Genomic DNA, 22,562 nt, shown 5'->3' on the forward strand with positions numbered 1-22,562 from the left:
GGTCCATAATCTGGTCTTTTTATTTTTTACATGTATCATTTATCTCATGCATTTGAGCCAATAAATTTTTCTGATCCTTTTAATTGTTTTTATATCTTTTTATTTTCATCACTACTCACTCTAAGAGGATTCTCATTTAAATAAGGAGGTTCTCCTTCTATCATTTCTATTGCCATGATCCCTAAACTCCAAACATCTACTTTAGGACCATACTGTTTTCTGTAAAATAAATTAGAATAAGCACTGACTTACATAATTGAGTTTGATAAACAACTTCAAAATTAATGGAGAATGTGTCCATGGGATACAGATGGTGTCCCAGCTTGCACATGACCTTTTTAAAGGACAAAACTCAAGCAAGCTAAATACGAAGTTGATCTGGATTTTAAGGTAAAAGCATGGTGTAAAAATCTCATACCATTTGGTTGGGGCAAACTTCAGTTAGAGAATGGTCAATTTGTGAATGGGCATAACTTTAGAAAGGTAGAAATGACACCACCCTAATGTGATCGTTTTTTGTGTACAAGTTTCATAACATTTGGATTAGGCAATCTAAAGTTAGATACTGTGAAAGTACTTTTATTCGTGGGGTACCAATTTTCGTGGTTTTCGTGGATGACTCTATCCACGAATTTAAGTGTCCAACGAAATAAAACAACATTGTCCAAAAACGAGACATGGAAAGATCCCCATCGGTAGGTTTGACTACTGATATGATCTAGATAATATATTAAATAACGCAAAATCTAAGAATACTTTAATAGCAGTCACAGAACTACAATTGCATGCAGGATTATACCCATTTAATCTTTTATAACCTAAATTGTACAACTTTTGATCTTTTAATTCTCATAAAAAATATTTTTGATCGATGAAAGTCAGATTTCCGGTATTGATATGCTAGTATGATAAAGTGTTCATTTTAATTCTCATAATTCTCGTACATATGGGAAATAATAATTTCATGCTGGGCTTGATTTTGGTAAGAATTATTTGACAACTCAAGATACGTTTATAGCATTTGTTTATGTTACTGTTTTCTTTAGGTGACATGTTTATGGCCTAATTAACACCTTTGATGGTCTCACTTTACCATGGGTTAATTAGTGTTATCACTACGATTTACACGGGTCTATGTTTACTTTGCAATTACCCTCAATCCAGACTATTTGTAACCTTCTTTCTAAAAGCTTTAATTTTTCAATATTTTTTTTTTTTAGAAAACTAAAATCCACGAATTTAAAAACCCACGAACATGTAAATATTGCTCAAACCACGAAAATTGATACCCACGAATTAAAGTACTTTCACAGTATTAGGCTAGGGTCTTTTTAGTTTGTTGGTTTACCGATCCGCCGACCTGATTTTGCTGATTTGCAGACTAAAATAAAATTGACTTTTCATGCTTTTTTATTCCCGCCGACCATATCAAATACGTTATCTTTGAAAAATAAATAAAATATTCTTTTTTTATGAAATGAAATGCATTAAACACTAACGGAATTGATAACACTTTCTGTTGTGAAAAATAAAACTTCAAATTTACGTATCTAAAAATAGACAAATCAATCATAACTGACCTTGAAATGTCATTTGTGCAAATAATTTTGCGGAACAAAACCTGTGTTTAAAACCCATTACACAATAAGTTCCTTTCCCGTATTTGTCATCATTCCGTAAGATGCATCATCTCATAGAAAAATGGAAAATGAACTTGTCCAACCGTGAAAGACGTTAAGTTAAAGTACTAAATATTAGTAAATGATTAATTATTTGGAATTTTCTTCAGACTAGTGTCATTGATCATAAAAATGTGTCCATTTGGATATAAAAAATGGGAATGCAAGACAACTGATTAACCTGATATCCTCGTATTTCCAGTGGACAAGTCTATTACAATTTTGACATGTTTGTTGAAACTTATTTTGTAAGATGTTTTTGCAATTTTTTTCTTTATCAGTTTTCGTGCTTGAAGATCATTCATTATTCACCAAGTTTCCTAAAATCGATTAAGGTCTACGTTTGTGAAATGACGTTTAATTTCGTCTTTGTCCGTGGACACAAACCCCCTTTTTCATAGGAAATTAATAGACGATGTCATGCAATGTTTATGACAGCTGAGCAATAATATTTCATTGAACTAATATTTAAGAAATGATGATAAAATAGCACACCGAACATATTGTTAGAAAGGGGAAATATATTTTTTTGCATATTTTTCTGTTTTCAAAGATATTTTTTTATCTTTTTTTTTATCTGGAGTCTTTTCTTGTCAGTAGCTACGAATGTTGTTCATGTTTAAAAACACAAATCAGGTCTCAGACATGACGAGATCTTACCTTGTGACAACTTCAGGGGCCATCCAATAAGGTGTTCCAACCATAGTTGATCGCTTATTTTGTTCAGGAGACAATTGAGCACAAAAACCAAAATCAGCTGCGAAAAGACAAATATATGGTTTACAACTATTCTTTGTAGTATAATACAAGAGCATCGGTCTTAAATAACTATAATTGGTTTTTTTTTCAAGTCCAGGTGTCTTTTGCTATATTGCTAAATGATACTAATGAAGAAATGACTATGTAATTTCGAGTCACTTGAGATGAAAAATTATCACACAAAAAGATCTAAACAAAATTTAAGAAAAAGTGAAAATCAAGAATCTTATGACAAATTCTTCTCTTTTATCCTGTACAAAATGTGAACATGCACATTATATATACAGAGGTTCAACTTCTTTGATATGTAGTAAATATATAAGAATACTATCTGAAGGTACATTTCATTTTAAAGTAAGATCTATCTTCTAAAGAATATATAATAAGTAATATTGATACCTCCTAATGGATTTATGATAAGTAGTATCTATACCTCCCAATTGATTTATAATAAGTAGTATGTAAACCTCCTCACAGATTTAGTATAACTTACTTAGTTTGACACTACCATCCATTCCTAACAGTATATTATCACTTTTTATATCTCTGTGGATCACCTGGTTCTCATGAAGAAATTCTAATGCATGTAAACACTGAAATAGTTATTAATAGTCATTTAGTCATACACAGAATCCTAAAAGACATGACATATTCTTATAAACATTAAGAGTATTAGTACTAGTTACCTTATAGCATACTGTCCAGTATCTGCATATATGAACCTTACATTTGTGCTTTCGTAAGCCAGTTTTATCGTTATCGTTTTCGGAGGTTACACAATATGTAACAATCCCAAACGTGTCCATCCCCCCAAACGTGTCCAATTCCCCCAAGCGTGTCTTTTCTCCCCAAACATGTCCTTAATATTCAATATTGCCAAAACATGTTGTAAATATTCAATATATTAACAACTTACATTCGGGCTTACACACGAATGTCCTAAATGAAATCAATAGCATTAATGTCAATCCTATAATGGGGGAAACAGTTGATGTAGTGATTATTTATATGATTTTTACCCTACTGCACAATCACCACTCCAGGTGTTGGTTCACTTATATTCTTATATGATTAGTTTGTTTAATGCCTGTTGTTAACAAGTATCTACAGAAACTAGACTATTTACCGGGTTTGTAATAACATGAGCAACACGACGGGTGCCACATGTGGAGCAGAATCTGTTTACCCTTCCAGAGATCAACCCCAGTTTTTGGTGAGGTTCGTGCTGCTTAGTCTTAAGTTTTATATGTTGTCTTGTATACTATTATATGTCTGTTTGTCTTTTTATTTTTTACCATGACGTTGTCATTTTTTTTTTTTCGATCTATGAGTTTGACTGTCCTTCTGGTATCTTTCGCCCCTCTTTTATCATAATTGCAAATTAAATCAGTAACATATGAATTAACTTTTATTATGTAAATTATTTTGTACTAATTAACTCCAATGATGCCTTTTATATCAATCTGAATACTAGACAGTGTGCTTTTAGCAGAATTTACCTTTTTTTCAACAGTTTTGATATTTTAAAAGCTCTTCAAATTATATAACACTTTCTCCTACCTCTCTTATAACAGCAGCTATTTGACCCTCATCCATACAAGTCTCTGTGACTACATCTGTTAAAGACCCACCAGCTAAATATTCCATAACAACCTATAATTAATAATCAAATATTTACAATAACTGTGGCTTGGAGATCAAAATCATTTGATGTGTACTATCCTGGTTTCCCTATCTACTGTTTCTGAAACATTACAATTATTAGATGTAAAAAAACTCAATTCAACAGAGTTCTTTTCACTGTACATAAATCTCCCTCAACTAGTTTATAAGACATTTAATGTACTTCAGTTTTTATTTGGTTCTCAATTATTCAAATCTAACAAAAACAGTATTGATATAACCAATTAAATAATAAAAATGTGCCATTCAGCTTAATCTTTTGTATAGTAGATAAAAGTTTTCTGTTCTTGGTAAAACAAAAGTCATGTCTATAGATAGAAGTACTTATCCACAACTCCTCACCTCCTACGTTATTTCGTCATGTCTATAAAAAGAAGTATTTACCCACAATTCCTCACCCCCTACATTATTTAGTCTTGTCTATAAATAGAAGTACTTACCCACAATTCCTCTCCCCCTACGTTATTTAGTCATGTCTATAAATAGAAGTACTTACCCACAATTCCTCTCCCCCTACGTTATTTAGTAAATAAGAATCCAGGTAATTAACAATATTAGGATTTTGATTTTCCCGCATCACTAGAATTTCATTAATTATAAGTTCCTTTTTAGGTTGTTGAGATAAGTTCATTGTCTTTATAGCCACTTCACGACCTGTGGCAACCTCCATGGCAATAAATACAGTTCCTGAGGCTCTGAAATGTCAAATAAAAGTTAAGGATAGTGTACTCAATTCACTTACATAAACCAGCAATAAATTATTGTCAATGAAAATAATCCTGAGTATAACATAGTGAAAACTAACTAACATATAAGATAATCAAGTCATTTCTTAAGATAATAGTGTCATCTTTCATACTGATATAATCAAATGGTTCCAGTTTTCATTTGCATTTGTATAATTTTTGTATAATTCTATTGGAGTGAAAAAGCATGTCAGTTATATCCAGCTTTTGGTTTGTTTTTCAATGAACTATTTTTACACTGTCACTGATAGCAGGTGCACTCAAAGGTTTTTTTACTGTAATAAAATATGATAATAAAGCACTTTGCTATTGTTGTCGGCCAATCAGAATGACGGATTATAAGACAAAGAGTAGGAGTAATTTCATTGTTTATAAAACAACATCATGTTATAAGTTAAATGTCCATTGCTGAGGATGTTTTTAGTCATTACAATGTTTTGTTGTACACTTTGATAATATAATATAGAATGTATTAGATTCTGAAATGGTGATTTGACATTTTATCTTACCCTTGGCCAATTTTTTCCATTTTAGTATATTTCCTATTGGGGTCTCCGATTGTCACTATTGTTCGTAATTTTTCTATTATTTCTTCATCTGTCATTTTCTTTTTCTTTGGTTTATCATTTTTTGAGATAGCTCCGTTTGTTTTCTCTTCACTTTCCACAGGTTTTGTATACTACAAGACAAACGTTGATCAAAAATACAATGTGGTGTTTTTAACATATATATGATGTTCAGGAAATATATTAGCAAAATAGATACGTTGTGAAAGTAAAATTTCCTGATATGCTAGATAAAGGAAATTCCTTCTCTAGGCTGGTATTTTTCACAGTTTCATATTATCTAAATTTACTTAATGATTTAGCTTTAACAGGATCTTGTAACTTACACACTGATATTTTTCTCATTTGAATTGTTATACATTTTTTCTCATTGTTGAAGACCATACAGTGAACTATGTTGCTACCTTCTACATCATTAGGTCTCTGGCATTCAAAACACACCTTCTTTTTGTAAAACATATTCCAAACATACCAGTTCTTTAGATTTTAGGTCTTGTTACTTTAACTATTGATTATTTTTTTATCTTGAACTTGTTGCAATGTATACACACATTTATTCTAATTTTAACAATTTCTCGTTGTTGAAGGCTGTTGAGGTGATAACTTCTTTGTCAGTTGGTCTCAGAGTTGTCCAATGTGCATTCATAACACATCTTTTTTTTTTTTAAAATACTTTAAACTTACAATTGATTTTGTTTTATCAGGACGTGTTGCTATAGGGGGAGGTGCTTCCTCATCATCATCATCCTCGGGAGTCGAGGCCCCTGTTGAATTTTCTGGCTTTGCAGTTGGTGCTGGTTGCTGAAAGACAAAATATTGATGAAGCAATTGACTACTGCAAACTTTTTACCAATAACAAGGGTGGAATTGTAAGACAGTTTAAACTTAAATTATCAAAGTCTTTCTTACAAAAATAAATACTTAGATATACAAATTTTACTCTCTGTAAACTTATAAATGATAAATTCATAATGTCATGTCTCATGTTTCACATTCATTTATTTTCCCGAAAGAAACTGGACTGTATTTTTTGTATTACAATTTTCATTAACTTCCATTAACTCACAATAAATTTCTCTTGGACAATCCTTCTGATGCCATGATATAAGTCACTTATACTTACCATTTTTATGTATATTTTGTGTAAACATATTTATTTTGATAGAATGTAATTGTTTTTATAAGTCTTTGACATGCAAACAATTTTTGATAATCACATGCGAATTTGTGTCACTGTAGGCAAAGTGTGAATCCATAAAATGTTTTCAGTTGGAATATGGTCAGAAACGTCACTGTGGATAAGCTTGACAGGAGATAAAGTGCTTTTTTGCGAATAAGTTGATACTTTGTTTGTATACTGAATTTTTATTTTGATTTATATGTTTCCATTAGAGGTACATAATATTTTCTATTATTTGATACCATTTTTGTTGATTTGTCTGAAATGTTACATTAGCTGTTTTTGTATTGATTGTCTTTGTTTATTGTAGCTTTTCACCATATAGATGTGCAACGGAATAAATACTATCTCACAGTATTGAATTTGATTTGTTAGTCCCTAACAATTTAGCAAATTGGTTTAGCTGGGCTGCGTCTAGGCAGTCACACATAAAATTGTTTTTCTATTTAACAATATTAGTGTTAACTACGGTCCATTGTCTTAGAGACACAACATTGCCCCTGCATGCTTAAATCTATAAGATATGTGACAGAATTTATTTATTTAGATATAGCATTTTCATTTTTTGACCAATCACTCAACATAGGAACGGAAGTGACAACCTTCAAAAAACGCTAAGTTTTTAATGAAAATGCAATGAAATTGAAAGTTGTCTATTGTTTGTCACACTGTCAAACTATGCAAAAGTGAGAATTTACAGTAGTAACCTTATTGTTGGTCAAACTAAAGTAAATTACCTGTGAAATCATAACATTTGAGTTAAATTTGTCTGATAGCGTTGGCCCTCTTGATTCAGCACCTGAAATTGTATAAAAATTTTATGAACAGAAGATTCTAGTCAAATGAAATACTTATTGCAATGGAATGACTGATCAAATTAAAATCAACAGGGACCTCGTCTTTACAAAACTTAACAGTCAAAATTTCATAACAATTTGTGAAGCAGACTTGAGTTATCCTAATACATATATTTATTTTAATTTTGCCTATTGTTTTAGCGTTTAAAATTCATTAGCCAGAAAAGACTTAATGGTTTCAAAAAATTGTAGAAATGTAAGGTAGTTCTTTTTCATGTAATGGTAACTTAACTTATAACATTGTGTAAAAGTTAAGTGAAGAATTAAGAGCATATATCACCAGAGTAAACAGGAAAATAAGATGGATGGACACAGTCATGGCAGAATACAATTATTTATCCAGCTTTCATAGTCATGTAAGAAGTGTATCTGTGGTGTAAAACCATTGAATATGTCTATGCTGCAGTATTCATGTGTTACCATTGTGAACCATATACTAGCAGATGGAAATGGAGTAACTGATATGACAATTAAGAATATAGCTTTGATTAATTTAATTTGAAGTTATATGATAAATAGTTTACTCCATTTGATGCCAATCGTTCCTAAATAATGCAATTTGTAAAATGACCATTACATTTTTAAGTCTATTTGATACTATCTGTACTGGATAAAGGGTTGTGACACTTAATAATAAAGGTCCTTCCCACCCTTTTACAGTACTATAAAAAGTAACTTACTAGGAGGTTTAATGTTGGTCATATATTTAGGTTTTTGTATATCTTTTTCTTTGGTGGATGTGTCATAATATTTGAGTACATCTAACACGGCCTGAGGATTCTTCTTTTGTTCCGATTTAGAGATGTTTGATTGAGACAGTAGTTTAGCCCACGATTCTGGCATGCCCTGAAATATAGAATATCAAATGATTGAGACAGTAGTTTAGCCCACGATTCTGGCATGCCCTGAAATATAGAATATCAAATGATTGAGACAGTAGTTTAGCCCATGATTCTGGCATGCCCTGAAATATAGAATATCAAATGATTGAGACAGTAGTTTAGCCCACGATTCTGGCATGCCCTGAAATATAGAATATCAAATGATTGAGACAGTAGTTTAGCCCATGATTCTGGCATGCCCTGAAATATAGAATATCAAATGATTGAGACAGTAGTTTAGCCCACGATTCTGGCATGCCCTGAAATATAGAATATCAAATGATTGAGACAGTAGTTTAGCCCACGATTCTGGCATGCCCTGAAATATAGAATATCAAATGATTGAGACAGTAGTTTAGCCCACGATTCTGGCATGCCCTGAAATATAGAATATCAAATGATTGAGACAGTAGTTTAGCCCACGATTCTGGCATGCCCTGAAATATAGAATATCAAATGATTGAGACAGTAGTTTAGCCCACGATTCTGGCATGCCCTGAAATATAGAATATCAAATGATTGAGACAGTAGTTTAGCCCACGACTCTGGCATGCCCTGAAATATAGAATATCAAATGATTGAGACAGTAGTTTAGCCCACGACTCTGGCATGCCCTGAAATATAGAATATCAAATGATTGAGACAGTAGTTTAGCCCACGACTCTGGCATGCCCTGAAATATAGAATATCAAATGATTGAGACAGTAGTTTAGCCCACGACTCTGGCATGCCCTGAAATATAGAATATCAAATGATTGAGACAGTAGTTTAGCCCACGACTCTGGCATGCCCTGAAATATAGAATATCAAATGATTGAGACAGTAGTTTAGCCCACGACTCTGGCATGCCCTGAAATATAGAATATCAAATGATTGAGACAGTAGTTTAGCCCACGACTCTGGCATGCCCTGAAATATAGAATATCAAATGATTGAGACAGTAGTTTAGCCCACGACTCTGGCATGCCCTGAAATATAGAATATCAAATGATTGAGACAGTAGTTTAGCCCACGATTCTGGCATGCCCTGAAATATAGAATATCAAATGATTGAGACAGTAGTTTAGCCCACGATTCTGGCATGCCCTGAAATATAGAATATCAAATGATTGAGACAGTAGTTTAGCCCACGATTCTGGCATGCCCTGAAATATAGAATATCAAATGATTGAGACAGTAGTTTAGCCCACGATTCTGGCATGCCCTGAAATATAGAATATCAAATGATTGAGACAGTAGTTTAGCCCACGATTCTGGCATGCCCTGAAATATAGAATATCAAATGATTGAGACAGTAGTTTAGCCCACGATTCTGGCATGCCCTGAAATATAGAATATCAAATGATTGAGACAGTAGTTTAGCCCACGATTCTGGCATGCCCTGAAATATAGAATATCAAATGATTGAGACAGTAGTTTAGCCCACGATTCTGGCATGCCCTGAAATATAGAATATCAAATGATTGAGACAGTAGTTTAGCCCACGATTCTGGCATGCCCTGAAATATAGAATATCAAATGATTGAGACAGTAGTTTAGCCCACGATTCTGGCATGCCCTGAAATATAGAATATCAAATGATTGAGACAGTAGTTTAGCCCACGATTCTGGCATGCCCTGAAATATAGAATATCAAATGATTGAGACAGTAGTTTAGCCCACGATTCTGGCATGCCCTAAAATATAGAATATCAAATGATTGAGACAGAAGTTTAGCCCACGATTCTGGCATGCCCTAAAATATAGAATATCAAATGATTGAGACAGTAGTTTAGCCCACGATTCTGGCATGCCCTAAAATATAGAATATCAAATGTTTGAGACAGAAGTTTAGCCCACGATTCTGGCAAGCCCTAAAATATAGAATATCAAATGATTGAGACAGTAGTTTAGCCCACGATTCTGGCATGCCCTAAAATATAGAATATCAAATGATTGAGACAGTAGTTTAGCCCACGATTCTGGCATGCCCTAAAATTAAGAGATAACTGTATTGTATTTGAAGCTTTAAGGACGTCCATCGGTAGTTTTACTGTCGCAAATTTAGTTTACCTGGCGACGCGGAGCGGAGACAGGTAAACGGGTATTTGCGACAGTAAAACTACCGATGGACGTCCGCAAAGCTTCAAATACAATACAGTTATCTCTATTCTAATGCAAAACAAGTTCATAATTAAATTTTAATCATTATTTCAGTATAAAATCTTCATTAAAGAAAATTCCGCGAAAAGATGTTATCTTCTTTGGTCCCTACACTAGGTGACGTCATAGGTATGCTTCCGGCGTCAAACATAAACACTGGGCGTTTTCTGGCTTCTGTGCCGCTTCAGAATGTAATAAAATTTCATAAAAAGAAGATTTTTAGGCGCAAAAAGTGAGTTTTTTGTTTATTATTGTAGAAATAACATGTCAATACATTCCGAAATTCAAAATGTCGGCTTCCTTAGTTACAGACAAGGAGATAGAGAATTTTACGCTTGCTGTCATCCAATCAGGACAATTGTTACAAAATAATTGCATTAGAATATAGAATATCAAATGATTGAGACAGTAGTTTAGCCCACGATTCTGGCATGCCCTAAAATATAGAATATCAAATGATTGAGACAGTAGTTTAGCCCACGATTCTGGCATGGCCTGAAATATAGAATATCAAATGATTGAGACAGTAGTTTAGCCCACGATTCTGGCATGGCCTGAAATATAGAATATCAAATGATTGAGACAGTAGTTTAGCCCACGATTCTGGCATGCCCTGAAATATAGAATATCAAATGATTGAGACAGTAGTTTAGCCCACGATTCTGGCATGCCCTGAAATATAGAATATCAATCATATTACTTCAGTAATTTGTTTCAGACAGCTAACTACATAATAACTATGATTGTCACTTTCTTTGAAATATGTAAGTGTTAAATCAAAAAGTCAAAAGTGTTAGTCAATATTGTTTTTTTCACATAACATTTTATGATAACATCATTTAAAATGCAAACATACATAAGTACTGTCCATCAAATCTTACTTTTTGTATATAAAGTTTCAATTCAATGCTGTTGACATTATAACATTGCAGTTTGTATTTTTTATATTTATATCAATATACCTATAACAATATAATTTTATTCATATTTTTTTTTTTCTAAATTGAAATTCTATGGGGTGGTGTATTCGATAATCTACAGTGAACTCTACTGTGTGAGCTGATAACCTACCATGAACCCCTACTGTATGAGCTGATAACCTACCATGAACGCTTCCATATGAGCTGATAACCTACCGTGAACTCTCCCTTATGAGCTGATAACCTACTGTGAACTCCCCCTTATGAGCTGATAACCTACCATGAACTCTTCCATATGAGCTGATAACCTACCATGAACTCTCCCTTATGAGCTGATAACCTACTGTGAACTCTCCCTTATGAGCTGATAACCTACCATGAACTCTTCCATATGAGCTGATAACCTACCATGAACTCTCCCTTATGAGCTGATAACCTACCATGAACTCTCCCTTATGAGCTGATAACCTACTGTGAACTCTCCCTTATGAGCTGATAACCTACCATGAACTCTTCCATATGAGCTGATAACCTACCATGAACTCTCCCTTATGAGCTGATAACCTACCATGAACTCTCCCTTATGAGCTGATAACCTACTGTGAACTCCCCCGAATGAGCTAATAACCTACCATTAACTCTCCCCTATGAGCTGATAGCCTACAGTGAACTCTCTAGTATGAGCTGATAATCTACCGTGAACTCTCCAATATGAGCTGATAACTTACTGTGAACTCTCCAATATGAGCTGATAACCTACCGTGAACTCCCCCGTATGAGCATCAAATCCAACATGGATGGTATGTTCAAAGTTTGATGGGGATGATATGACCGGCTTCTCATTCTGTAGCCTTGTAATCTTAGTACCTAAAATATAAAAAGAAACTGTTAGTGATACTGATAAGAATGAATATGTCCCAAACACTCAACTTTTAAAACTAACACAGTATAACCCTGAATGCAAAATTGATAAACTGACTTCATCATAATTTTACATGGACTATTGATTGATTGTTGTTTTTTAACAATTCAGAACAATTTACAACTAATTCATGCTTCAGGTTTATGCTCTTATAATATACTAGATTATGGAGTGTGTGTCCGAGCGAGAACTTCTCTAGTTCATTACTTTAGGAATATTTATCAAAAAGAAGTATTTCAATATTCAGCCCCATTCTACTATTTAGTCAGCCGTCAGTCGCTACCCTGATATACCCTATTTTTTCCGGGTAACTAATACTAATAGTGTTTGACATTTTTAGCCGAACAGATTTATCATTTTTACATAACTTAATTTATTGTATGCTGGTTCATATTCTGGACGCCAGTCTTTGCTCCTTTATAATATATTTCACAAACAAACAAGAATGTGTCCCCAGTACACGAATGCCCCACTCGCACTATCATTTTCTATGTTCAGTGGACCGTGAAATTGAAGTTAACCCTCTAATTTGGCATTAAAATTAAAAAGATCATATCATAGGGAACATGTATACTAAGTTTTAAGTCGATTGGACTTCAACTTCATCAAAAACTACCTTGACCAAAAACTTTAACCTTAAGCGGGACAGACGGATGAACGAACGGACGCACAGACCAGAAAACATAATGCCCCTCTACTATCGTAGGTGGGGCATAAAAACAAATATGAAGCTTAGAAATGGAAAACTATTAAATACTAACTGGCATGCCAGTTAACTGCTAGTAGTCTGTTGTTATTTATGTATTATTGTCATTCTGTTTATTTTATTTAGTTACATCTTCTGACATCAGACTCGGACTTCTCTTGAATTGAATTTTAAATGTGCGTATTGTTATGCATTTACTTTTCTACATTGGCTAGAGATATAGGGGGAGGGTTGAGATCTCATAAACATGTTTAACCCCGCCGCATTTTTGCGCCTGTCCCAAGTCAGGAGCCTCTGGCCTTTGTAAGTCTTGTATTTTTTTAAATTTTAGTTTCTTGTGTACAATTCAGAAATTAGTATGGCGTTCATTATCACTGAACTAGTATATATTTGTTTAGGGGCCAGCTGAAGGACGCCTCCAGGTGCGGGAATGTCTCGCTACATTGAAGACCTGTTAGTGACCTTCTGCTGTTGTTTTTTCTATGGTCAGGTTGTTGTCTCTTTGACACATTCCCCATTTCCATTCTCAATTTTATGGTGAGGAGAAGAACAATTTACAACTAATTCATGCATGGTGAGAGGAAGAACAAGTAAATAAAATCTGCAAAGTGGATTAAATAAGATGAAAGGCTGGAAATCTAAAGACAGCCACTGGAAAACATGTGCACCAACCAAATTCCCAAGGAATTGTTGCCATATTTGTTTAAATGCAGAGCAGGATTCTATTATAACAAAGAAGTTCATCTTTATGGTTATTAAAACTCCTACAACATGTCAATACAGATATAACTCTAAAAAAATTCCCAGATTTGTTTAGTTACAACAGATACAACTCTAAAAGATTTCCCAGATTTGTTTAGTTACAACAGATACAACTCAAAAAGGTTTTTCCAGATTTGTTTTATTACAACAGATACTTTTTCCAAGAACAGTCAGTGATTAATAGTATTGGTTTAATAGGATATAAATTTTGGAACTACACATTATGTTTTAAATATTTCCTATTTCAATTTCACTGTACATGTATCTCTGAACTGCTGTTAATATGTTTAAATGTAATTCCACCTAACATGCCTAATGTCCATTAATTAGACACCTGCTCGATGTTGTTGTCTATATTTCGTATTAAATATAAAAACACTGCTGAACCAGCTGACATTACAGTTTAGTTTATTAAAACAAACTCCATACATGCATCAGCAAGAAATATATTTAGAAAAGTCTGAATTGTAAAAGGAAACATAATTTATTGTCCTAAATTGGAAGGAAATAAACAGTTCCAGTGCATGATGGTGTTATATACTGAAGTATGTTTCAGAAAAAGAAAAATGACAACAAAAAAAGTAATAGATGAAAAACAGAGAAAGGGTATATACTTTAGTTAAGACAATGTTTGTTTATTTGAACTACTATTGAACCAATATTGATATCTAATCATTTAAATCTTCAGACAAAGCATCATTGCCAAAAGAAAAGTTTCAATTTTTAAATTCCCTAGGAAGTTATGACTTATTTTCAGTAATGTATGTGCCAATGAACATGTACAGAGCATTCAAGGAAATAATGAATTGAATCTTCAATTACTCATCCTTAGACACAACATTGTACATTAAGAAAGATAGTATTAATCTTTAAAAAGTATTGAGTAATCTTTTACCAACAGAATAATAATAAGGGGATGCAATGTAAATTGGATCTTTTGGCCTTTCTAAGTCTGATTGAGGAGGGGGAAATGAGTTCAACTGTAATCTTGTAAAAGGTTATCCATAACCAAATGGCATTTTAAAGAGTAAAACTGTATTCCCTAATAACATGAAATGCAAAGTAATATTGATTTAATGTTAAAAGTATAAGAAAATTACAGTCATATTCCAGATTATATAGAACGAAAAGATTTTATAGAAAGCAATACTCTCAGCTTGGCTAAAAAAACAAATCTCTTTCCAAAAAACAGGCATACAAATTACAAAACCAAATTTTACGATCCACTTTAGAACAGTTCAGATTAAGAATTAAGATTTATCCTTCTGTTCAGTAGCAGAGTAGGACCTCAGTTTTATCTGTGTTTAGAAAGACCCATATTTAATCTACCCCTGTTTTATCTATGTGTTAAGTAGGACCCTGTTATAAAAAAATTTAATAGGACCCCTGTTTATTTATCTATTTAGTAGGACCCCTGTTTATCAATCTCGTAAGAATGACCCCCATTTTATCTATCTGTTTTGTAGGACCCCTGTTAATTCAACTCTTCAGTAGGACCCCCGTTTATTCATCACTTCAGTAGGACCCCTGTCTATTCATCTCTTCAGTAGGACCCCTGTTTATTCATCTCTTCAGTAGGACCCCTGTATATTTATCTCTTCAGTAGAACCCACAGTTTATCTATCTATTTAGTAGGACCCCTGTTTCATTATCTATTTAGTAGAACCCCTGTTTATTTATCTGTTTAGTAGGACCCCTGTTTATCAATCTTTTTAGAATGACCCCTGTTTTATCTATCTGTTTTGTAGGACCCCTGTTTATTCATCTCTTCAGTAGGACCTCTGTTAATTCATCTCTTCAGTAGGACCCCTGTTTATTCATCATTCAGTAGGACCCCTGTTTATCCATCTATTAAGTAGGACCCCTGTTTATCCATCTGTTTTGTAGGAACCCTGTTTATACATCTGTTTAGTAGGACCCCTGTGTATTCATCTCTTCAATAGGACCCCTGTTTATCCATCTGTTTAGTAGTGCCCCTGTTGATTTTTCTGTTTAGTAGGACCCCTGTTTATTGATCAGTGTAGTAGGACCCCCGTTAATCTATCTGCTTAGTAGGACTCCTGTTAATCTATCTGCTTAATAGGACCCCTGTTTATTCATCTCTTCAGTAGGACCCCTGTTTTATTTATCTGTTTTGTAGGATCCCTGTTTATCTATGTGTTTAGTAGGGCCCCTGTTTATTTTTCTGTTTAGTAGGGTCCCTGTTTATCTATCTGCTTAGTAGGACCCCTGTTTATTCATCTCTTCAGTAGGACCCCTGTTTTATTCATCTGTTTAGTAGGACCCCTGTTTATCTATCTGTTTTGTAGGACCTCTGTTCATTTGTCTGTTTAGTGTGACACCTTTTTATTTATCTCTTTAGTAGGACCCCAGTTTTATATATCTGTTCAGTAGGACCCCTATTTATCTAATTATAAAATTTCTTTGAACAGTTTTATCATTTAAAAGGAATGTCAAAAGTTCAAAAACTAAAATACAAAATTAAGAAAAACATAGACTTCACAAAAACATTATCAAGCTAAATTTATAACTCAGTACCTGTGACACTGATTCTTCGAAGAGTATTGGATAAAAAATTCCCACCACTTGAACGCTGCTTCTTCATCATTTTAGATCACAACAACATCATACTCCTTTTATCATTCCTTGATTAATTACTTAACGGAACAAATACACTTAAACTTTAAGTTACTCCATGTTTTTTATGTACTTTAACCACTACACAATAGTCAATTTCCCTTATAAGTCACAAATAAATAAAAGTAATTCCCATAAATTTTATAAGTAAATCCCATCTGTTGGTAAGATTGAACTATTCCATATTTTCATATCATTTCAGGGTAGCAATATGATTGTCTTTCTCTGAGGGCTTATTTAATTTAATTACTCTATTGTGCACATTCTCTTCCAAAGATGCAATGACTAATTCTAATCGAGGTTACCAATGGGGAATTGACCTTCTGTTACAAATCAATAATGTACAAAAAATGTCAAACAGGAAATTAAAAGGGAAAAAAATCCCATTTATTATCAATATAATTTTCGACAACAATGTTATCTTTTCCCTACACAATGACAAAAATATCTGGCAGTAAATCTTTTCCCCTTGGTAGCCTTTGATATCCTGTGTTAAGGAGAAGGGTTCATTAGTAGAAATTGTGTATAACAAGTACTTCCTTTCCTGGTCATGGGGTATTTATTTAGGGTAGTACTGTATATATGTATGTCAAAGTGTGAGGGAATTCACAAAATATTTCCTCATCTCAAAATCTTCTTTTTAATTAATAATATCTGTTCATTCATTCTATTTGTTAAACATAATTAAAAAAAAAATTAAGGCCTCATTAAAATTCACTTTTTGTACCATTACATATAGATTCACAGGAAACATGCTTTCCAACCTACTGTCTAAAATACATCACTAGTCACTGATCATTAAAGGGAGATAAATCTGCCATAAATGGAATCAAATCTAACATTTTATTACGTTAACTACTTTCTTTCAGGTAAGATAATCACTTGACTAGAAATACTCTTCATGTATTAATATACAATGTATATAATACTGCTGATCAAACCAGTCTATTACTTAAATTCCTACGATCAGATTGAAAGATGTGCACAAAATTGTTCAAACTTAAATGGAAAATGAACCAAACTCAGGTTTAATAGGAAAATGTTTTAGAGAAATATGTACCAAGCTCAGATTTTTATTGCAAAATGAATAAAGCACAAGTTTTCAGAGGAAAATGAATCAAAAAGAGTGTTTTTTAGTAAGAAAATAAATCAAGCCCAGATTTTTTAAAAGGGAAATGACCAAAAAAAAAGGTTTTTATAGGAAAATGAACCAAGCCGCGGTTTTTAAAAGAAAATGCCCAAGAAAAGGTTTTTATTGGAAAATGAACAAAACTCTTGTTTTTAGAGTAAAATGAACGAAAAACCGTTTTCTTTCATTAAAAAAATGACCCAAGAAAAAGTTTTTGTATGAAAATGGAGCACACTTAGGTTTTAATAGGACAATGGAGCATGCTCAGATTTTTATAGGAAAATAGAGCATGCTCAGGTTTTTATAAGAGAATGATCCAAGAAAAGGTTTTTATAAGAGACTGATCCAAGAAAAGGTTTTTATAAGAAAATGATCCAAGAAAAGGTTTTTATAAGAGAATGATCCAAGAAAAGGTTTTTATAAGAGAATGATCCAAGAGCAGCACCTCCACCATAAATAAGAGGAAGTAAGGAAAACAAAAGTATATTTTTTGTATATTGCTCACTTTTAGGGGTCTTTATTCTTCTTTTTTCTTCTTTGCTGTCAGGTTCTTTAGGGAGAGGTTTGTGTTCATGAGGAAGATCAGCAACTCTACAATAAATATAAAATATTCATATGTAATGACGTAACATTGTGATATAAACCAGTTTGAAAATGATGAATAAAGTGTCAATTCCATTGGTATTCTAATACTCTTGGCTATAAAGTGTCAATTCCATTGGTATTCTAATACTCTTGGCTATAAAGTGTCAATTCCATTGGTATTCTAATACTCTTGGCTATAAAGTGTCAATTCCATTGGTATTCTAATACTCTTGGCTATAATGTGGTAGCCAGTTTTTATAAGTGGTGGAAGCCCTACTAATAAGAGAGAATTGTAACATCCATCATAAAAACTAGCAATTCTAGTGAATGTATAATTGCTGTCTATTATTAAACAAGATTTGTCAACTCAATTAATGTTATAGAATTCAAACAAACATAAAGTTGAGCTGAGGTGATGTAAGTTGCCTGAGAAAAGTACAATTATTTTGCTTAAGGTAGGTAGCTGAGTAAAATTGTAAATTCATTTGAAATGTTTCAGTTACAAGTAACCCTTACAGCCTTGGTTGGAAATGCCAAAACTTGAGTGATACATGTTGAAATTGACAATACTGAATGCAGCAATTTTATTTCTCAATTAAATCATAACAAAGAAATCACTGGAATTGACTGTCAGCTGAAATCTGCTACATGTAAAATATCATTTATTATTCACAACTAAAACATTCAATTTCCTCGCTTCAGTTAAATCTAATTCAGATTTCTAAATTTCATCCCAATTAAACGGGAACTTAAAAGTTTTTCAAGGATATTACATTATATTCATTTTGATGATGGAAATGTAATTTCTTGCTTGTAAAAATTTAATCAATAACAAACATGCATTTCACTATTGCGAAATAAAAAGACTTTGTTTGAAAGATATAATTTCTGGTGTGGGTGGTCTTTTTTTAAACTTTTTCTTTCTTCAAAGAGTAAATAGTGAACCCATATTGGTTTATCAGCACAAACATTGATTTTGTTATAAAAAAAATATAACTTTAACTAAATATCATTCCTAATTAACAGCTATGAACATTTACGGTCCTTAATTATATTAAGTAATATTAATTTTTTCATATACAAATGTACATGTACTGACATTTTGGCATTGTAAAAGATCATGGTTTTTTTCAAGACTGTTAATACCATCTATACACTAAATCCATTGGATGTGTATTGAATGATATTTTAGTCTTTGAAACATGAATTTTATAGTTGTTTTATATTAACTTTGAACTAGCTTTCAGTAACATTCAGTTCTTGCAAACCTGTATTTAATGTCTTAATTCTTTTGCTACTTGTTTTTTGTCTTTTTTTGTTGAAATGATAATTCACAAGCCTTTTGAAGCGAGTTTAATAGTATGTTCTTATGTTGTGTTGTTGTCACAGGTTAGGGGAGTGTTGGATGCCTTGAAAACATGTTCAAACTGTATACATTTTTGCTCGTTATTGAAGGCAGTACAGTGACCTGCAATTGCAGTCGTTTCATTGGCAATCCTACCACATCCTCTTATTTTTATATACATTGATCTTCTTCATATACTGTAATCTACTGCTTTTTTTTCTGCCTGAGGCTTTATTTATAATAAACAAGGAAATATACAATATAACAATTTGATTAGCATTAAGTGTTGACATTAATCATATCGTACAACATTGTGGAAACCATTGATAACAAATGACTCAAACAAATACCATATTTACATATAAATACTGATGGATATGCATGTTGAAGGAATATTTTGTGTTAACTCCTTATGACACATGAGGGGCAGTGTAAACATTGAAGGAAGACAGATTGAAATACACTAAAATGTTTCCTTCTTATGAGGTTATTTGGTTGTAGAAGTTTAATGTCAAATCCTCTCACTGTTATTTATATACATGTGCACCTTATATCTGAATAGAGTCCTGAGTTTTAAATATCTCTCTTTTATCAGATTTGGGGAGTGAATGTCCTGTTAACATTGCCTCTATAAAAGTGGTTATGAAGCAACATTTGAAATAACATCTTTTTCATTTATCATCCCCTTCCCTTAACAATATGGATTAGAAATACTTTCCTTAAATATTAAATTAAAACAGCTCTATCGATCAATTAAAACAAAAAGTAGAGGTTAACTGTGGGGAGGTCACTGAAATGACCCCCTCATGGATCAGATGTCATTTTGTAAGAAAATTCAAGTTCCAATGATTTGGAAAAACAAATCCCCATAGGAGAAACCGCTAGATTTTAATATGGTACAGACACAAAAACAGAGCATAGATTAACCAATATTTTCACAAAAATCTTTTTTTTTTTAATATTTAGATTTTTTGTAAGAAGAATAAATGAAATTTTTTACCAGAAGAAATATGTAATGCATAGTATGTATTACTATAAATACACAACATAAGAGTGCACTCTTTTAACTATCTGTCAGAAATAGTTATTTCTTACCCAGCATGAATCAATTAGCTTTTCTCTGTGTAATATTTAAATGTTGCTGAGCTGTATGCATTTGAGGAATCAATAATGAAGGAACAGTAGACCTGTCAATCACTGTATTGAATTCTATATGAATCACTGCAGGTCTAAACAATTCACAATTAGGATTTACTTTTCTTATGCTCAAGTCTTGAAAGAAACTCATTAAGAAATGTTTTGTTATTAAACTTGATTTCTTGTAAAATAATGTATGCAAGTGATTTTAATTTTACTGTGAAACAACAAATACAGGGATCAGATGAATCATTGTATAAAGCTGCCATCAAAAATCCTACCTATTTGAAATTGAATATATAGTGACAGATGTCAAAATGGGCACCCTCCTTTTGTAAGCATACCTATTAACCAGACACACTATCTTAAGCCAGGTAACTTTGCCACTTATACTGCCTCATCCATATTCACTTACATATTTTTTTCTTTAAAAACAAGAGGTGACATCTTTTGTCTTTTCAGATCTCTTTCAACTGTCTGGACTCTTATCCAGTGTTTGTACAAAACCAATATTGCAAGTTAAATAGAATTCTAATGAAAGAAACATGAAAGGTTAGCCAAGAGCCATTATATTTATCATCAGTGTAAATCTATACCCATTAGATCACATAAATTATTCATCTGAACAGTCATATTTAAAAAAAAACATCTTGCAGAGATCTTGTTTTCTCACTGATTAATTCATAGAAACCAAGAAATGTGACAATGCAATTTTAGGGATAAAACAGTACAACTTAGTTTTCCCATTTGAATGTGTAGGGAAGCATTGAGTTTTATTGAATTTTACATCCTTTTTTACAATACAGAACTGTTGTATTGATGTATATACTACATTTCCTTTTATCCATCGGTAGGGCTATTGTAGGAAATAATTTTTATGAATGAATCTTAACCATCCTGAATAAAATGCACTCAGTTTATCGATTTTGATTGTCAGCTACTATTTACATTATGAATTGTCATATTTCCTGTCCTGCCGTTTTATGTTCCTGTGTATTAAGTAAAGTATTCACATGTGTTTAAATTGATCAGACTTTGTGTAAACATTAGTTATCAGATCAGATGACTTTTACCTTGTCAAAAAAGCAAGGTGGGCTCGGTCTTTTCAGTGTAAATCTATTCTAACATTCATCTAAACACCAATTTAAATAAAACTTAAAGGTTCATTGACAAATTTAGGTTAGATATATTGATAAAAGCTTTGCTGAATACCTTCCAGTATTATTATTATGAATTTTATATCAGCTGACATGACGAATGTTTATTCTTATGTAACGAAGTAGAATTAAAGGTAGCCTTCCTATTTTAACATTATTTTGTACTTTAGATAAAAAGATATTACACCTATTTATGTCTATACAAACCTAATTGTGTTTTCTGACTGATTGAATGACTGGCAAATTATTATCATTCATAATACAGTCATTTAATATTTGGTGGTATTATTTTAACATTTAAAACAGTGCTCTGTATATAACCAAAGACAACTTCTCAATAAAAAATGTAAATATAGTATGGAGGAGTTGGGACTAATATTACCTTGTGCTTGTATGCCTGACAGGAGGGGCTGGCGGCTTCTCCCCCTCCTCAAAGTCCGACATTCTGTATGATTGTCACCCGGGATTCTGAAATTATAAAATTTGTCATTAAAGCTCAAAAGGGAAAAAGTTTATTTTAGTTGAAAGTTTTATTAACATAGTGATATACATTATTAAATATAAATTGACATTTCCAAAGAATAGACACTCCCTTGAGAGTACATATATGATGCATTATGATCATATCCTATATACAGTCTTATGCAATGAGCAATTACTCTGTTATTACTGTATTATGTTGTAAACACTCCCTTGACAATATAACCGAGCCAACACTCCATTTAGTAGTAAAACAAGGGAAAATTTCCATCTTTTTGAAGAATCTAAA

General features: G+C 32.4%; 1 protein-coding gene across 4 annotated transcripts in view; it reads right to left on the reverse strand.

The window, feature by feature from the left end:
• Window positions 1–22,562, reverse strand: part of LOC139514728 (serine/threonine-protein kinase PAK 2-like) — a 38,985-nt gene that overhangs the window by 6,211 nt on the left and 10,212 nt on the right. For 3 of the 4 annotated variants that reach the window (XM_071304357.1, XM_071304358.1, XM_071304360.1), the window contains exons 2-13: window positions 22,176–22,261; window positions 18,075–18,160; window positions 12,174–12,280; window positions 8,151–8,316; window positions 7,351–7,412; window positions 6,118–6,234; window positions 5,377–5,546; window positions 4,618–4,816; window positions 3,999–4,091; window positions 2,932–3,031; window positions 2,340–2,436; window positions 120–219 (exon numbers count right to left, since the gene is read on the reverse strand). In XM_071304357.1, coding sequence (XP_071160458.1) covers window positions 120–219; window positions 2,340–2,436; window positions 2,932–3,031; window positions 3,999–4,091; window positions 4,618–4,816; window positions 5,377–5,546; window positions 6,118–6,234; window positions 7,351–7,412; window positions 8,151–8,316; window positions 12,174–12,280; window positions 18,075–18,160; window positions 22,176–22,237 — 1,359 coding nt within the window. In that variant the 5' untranslated portion in view covers window positions 22,238–22,261. Of the gene's footprint in view, window positions 1–119; window positions 220–2,339; window positions 2,437–2,931; window positions 3,032–3,998; window positions 4,092–4,617; window positions 4,817–5,376; window positions 5,547–6,117; window positions 6,235–7,350; window positions 7,413–8,150; window positions 8,317–12,173; window positions 12,281–16,341; window positions 16,739–18,074; window positions 18,161–22,175; window positions 22,262–22,562 lie in introns of those variants that run through there. The other variant, XM_071304361.1, reaches the window with a different exon arrangement.

Source organism: Mytilus edulis, chromosome 3 (assembly GCF_963676685.1).
Source record: "Mytilus edulis chromosome 3, xbMytEdul2.2, whole genome shotgun sequence".
NCBI lineage: Eukaryota > Metazoa > Mollusca > Bivalvia > Mytilida > Mytilidae > Mytilus > Mytilus edulis.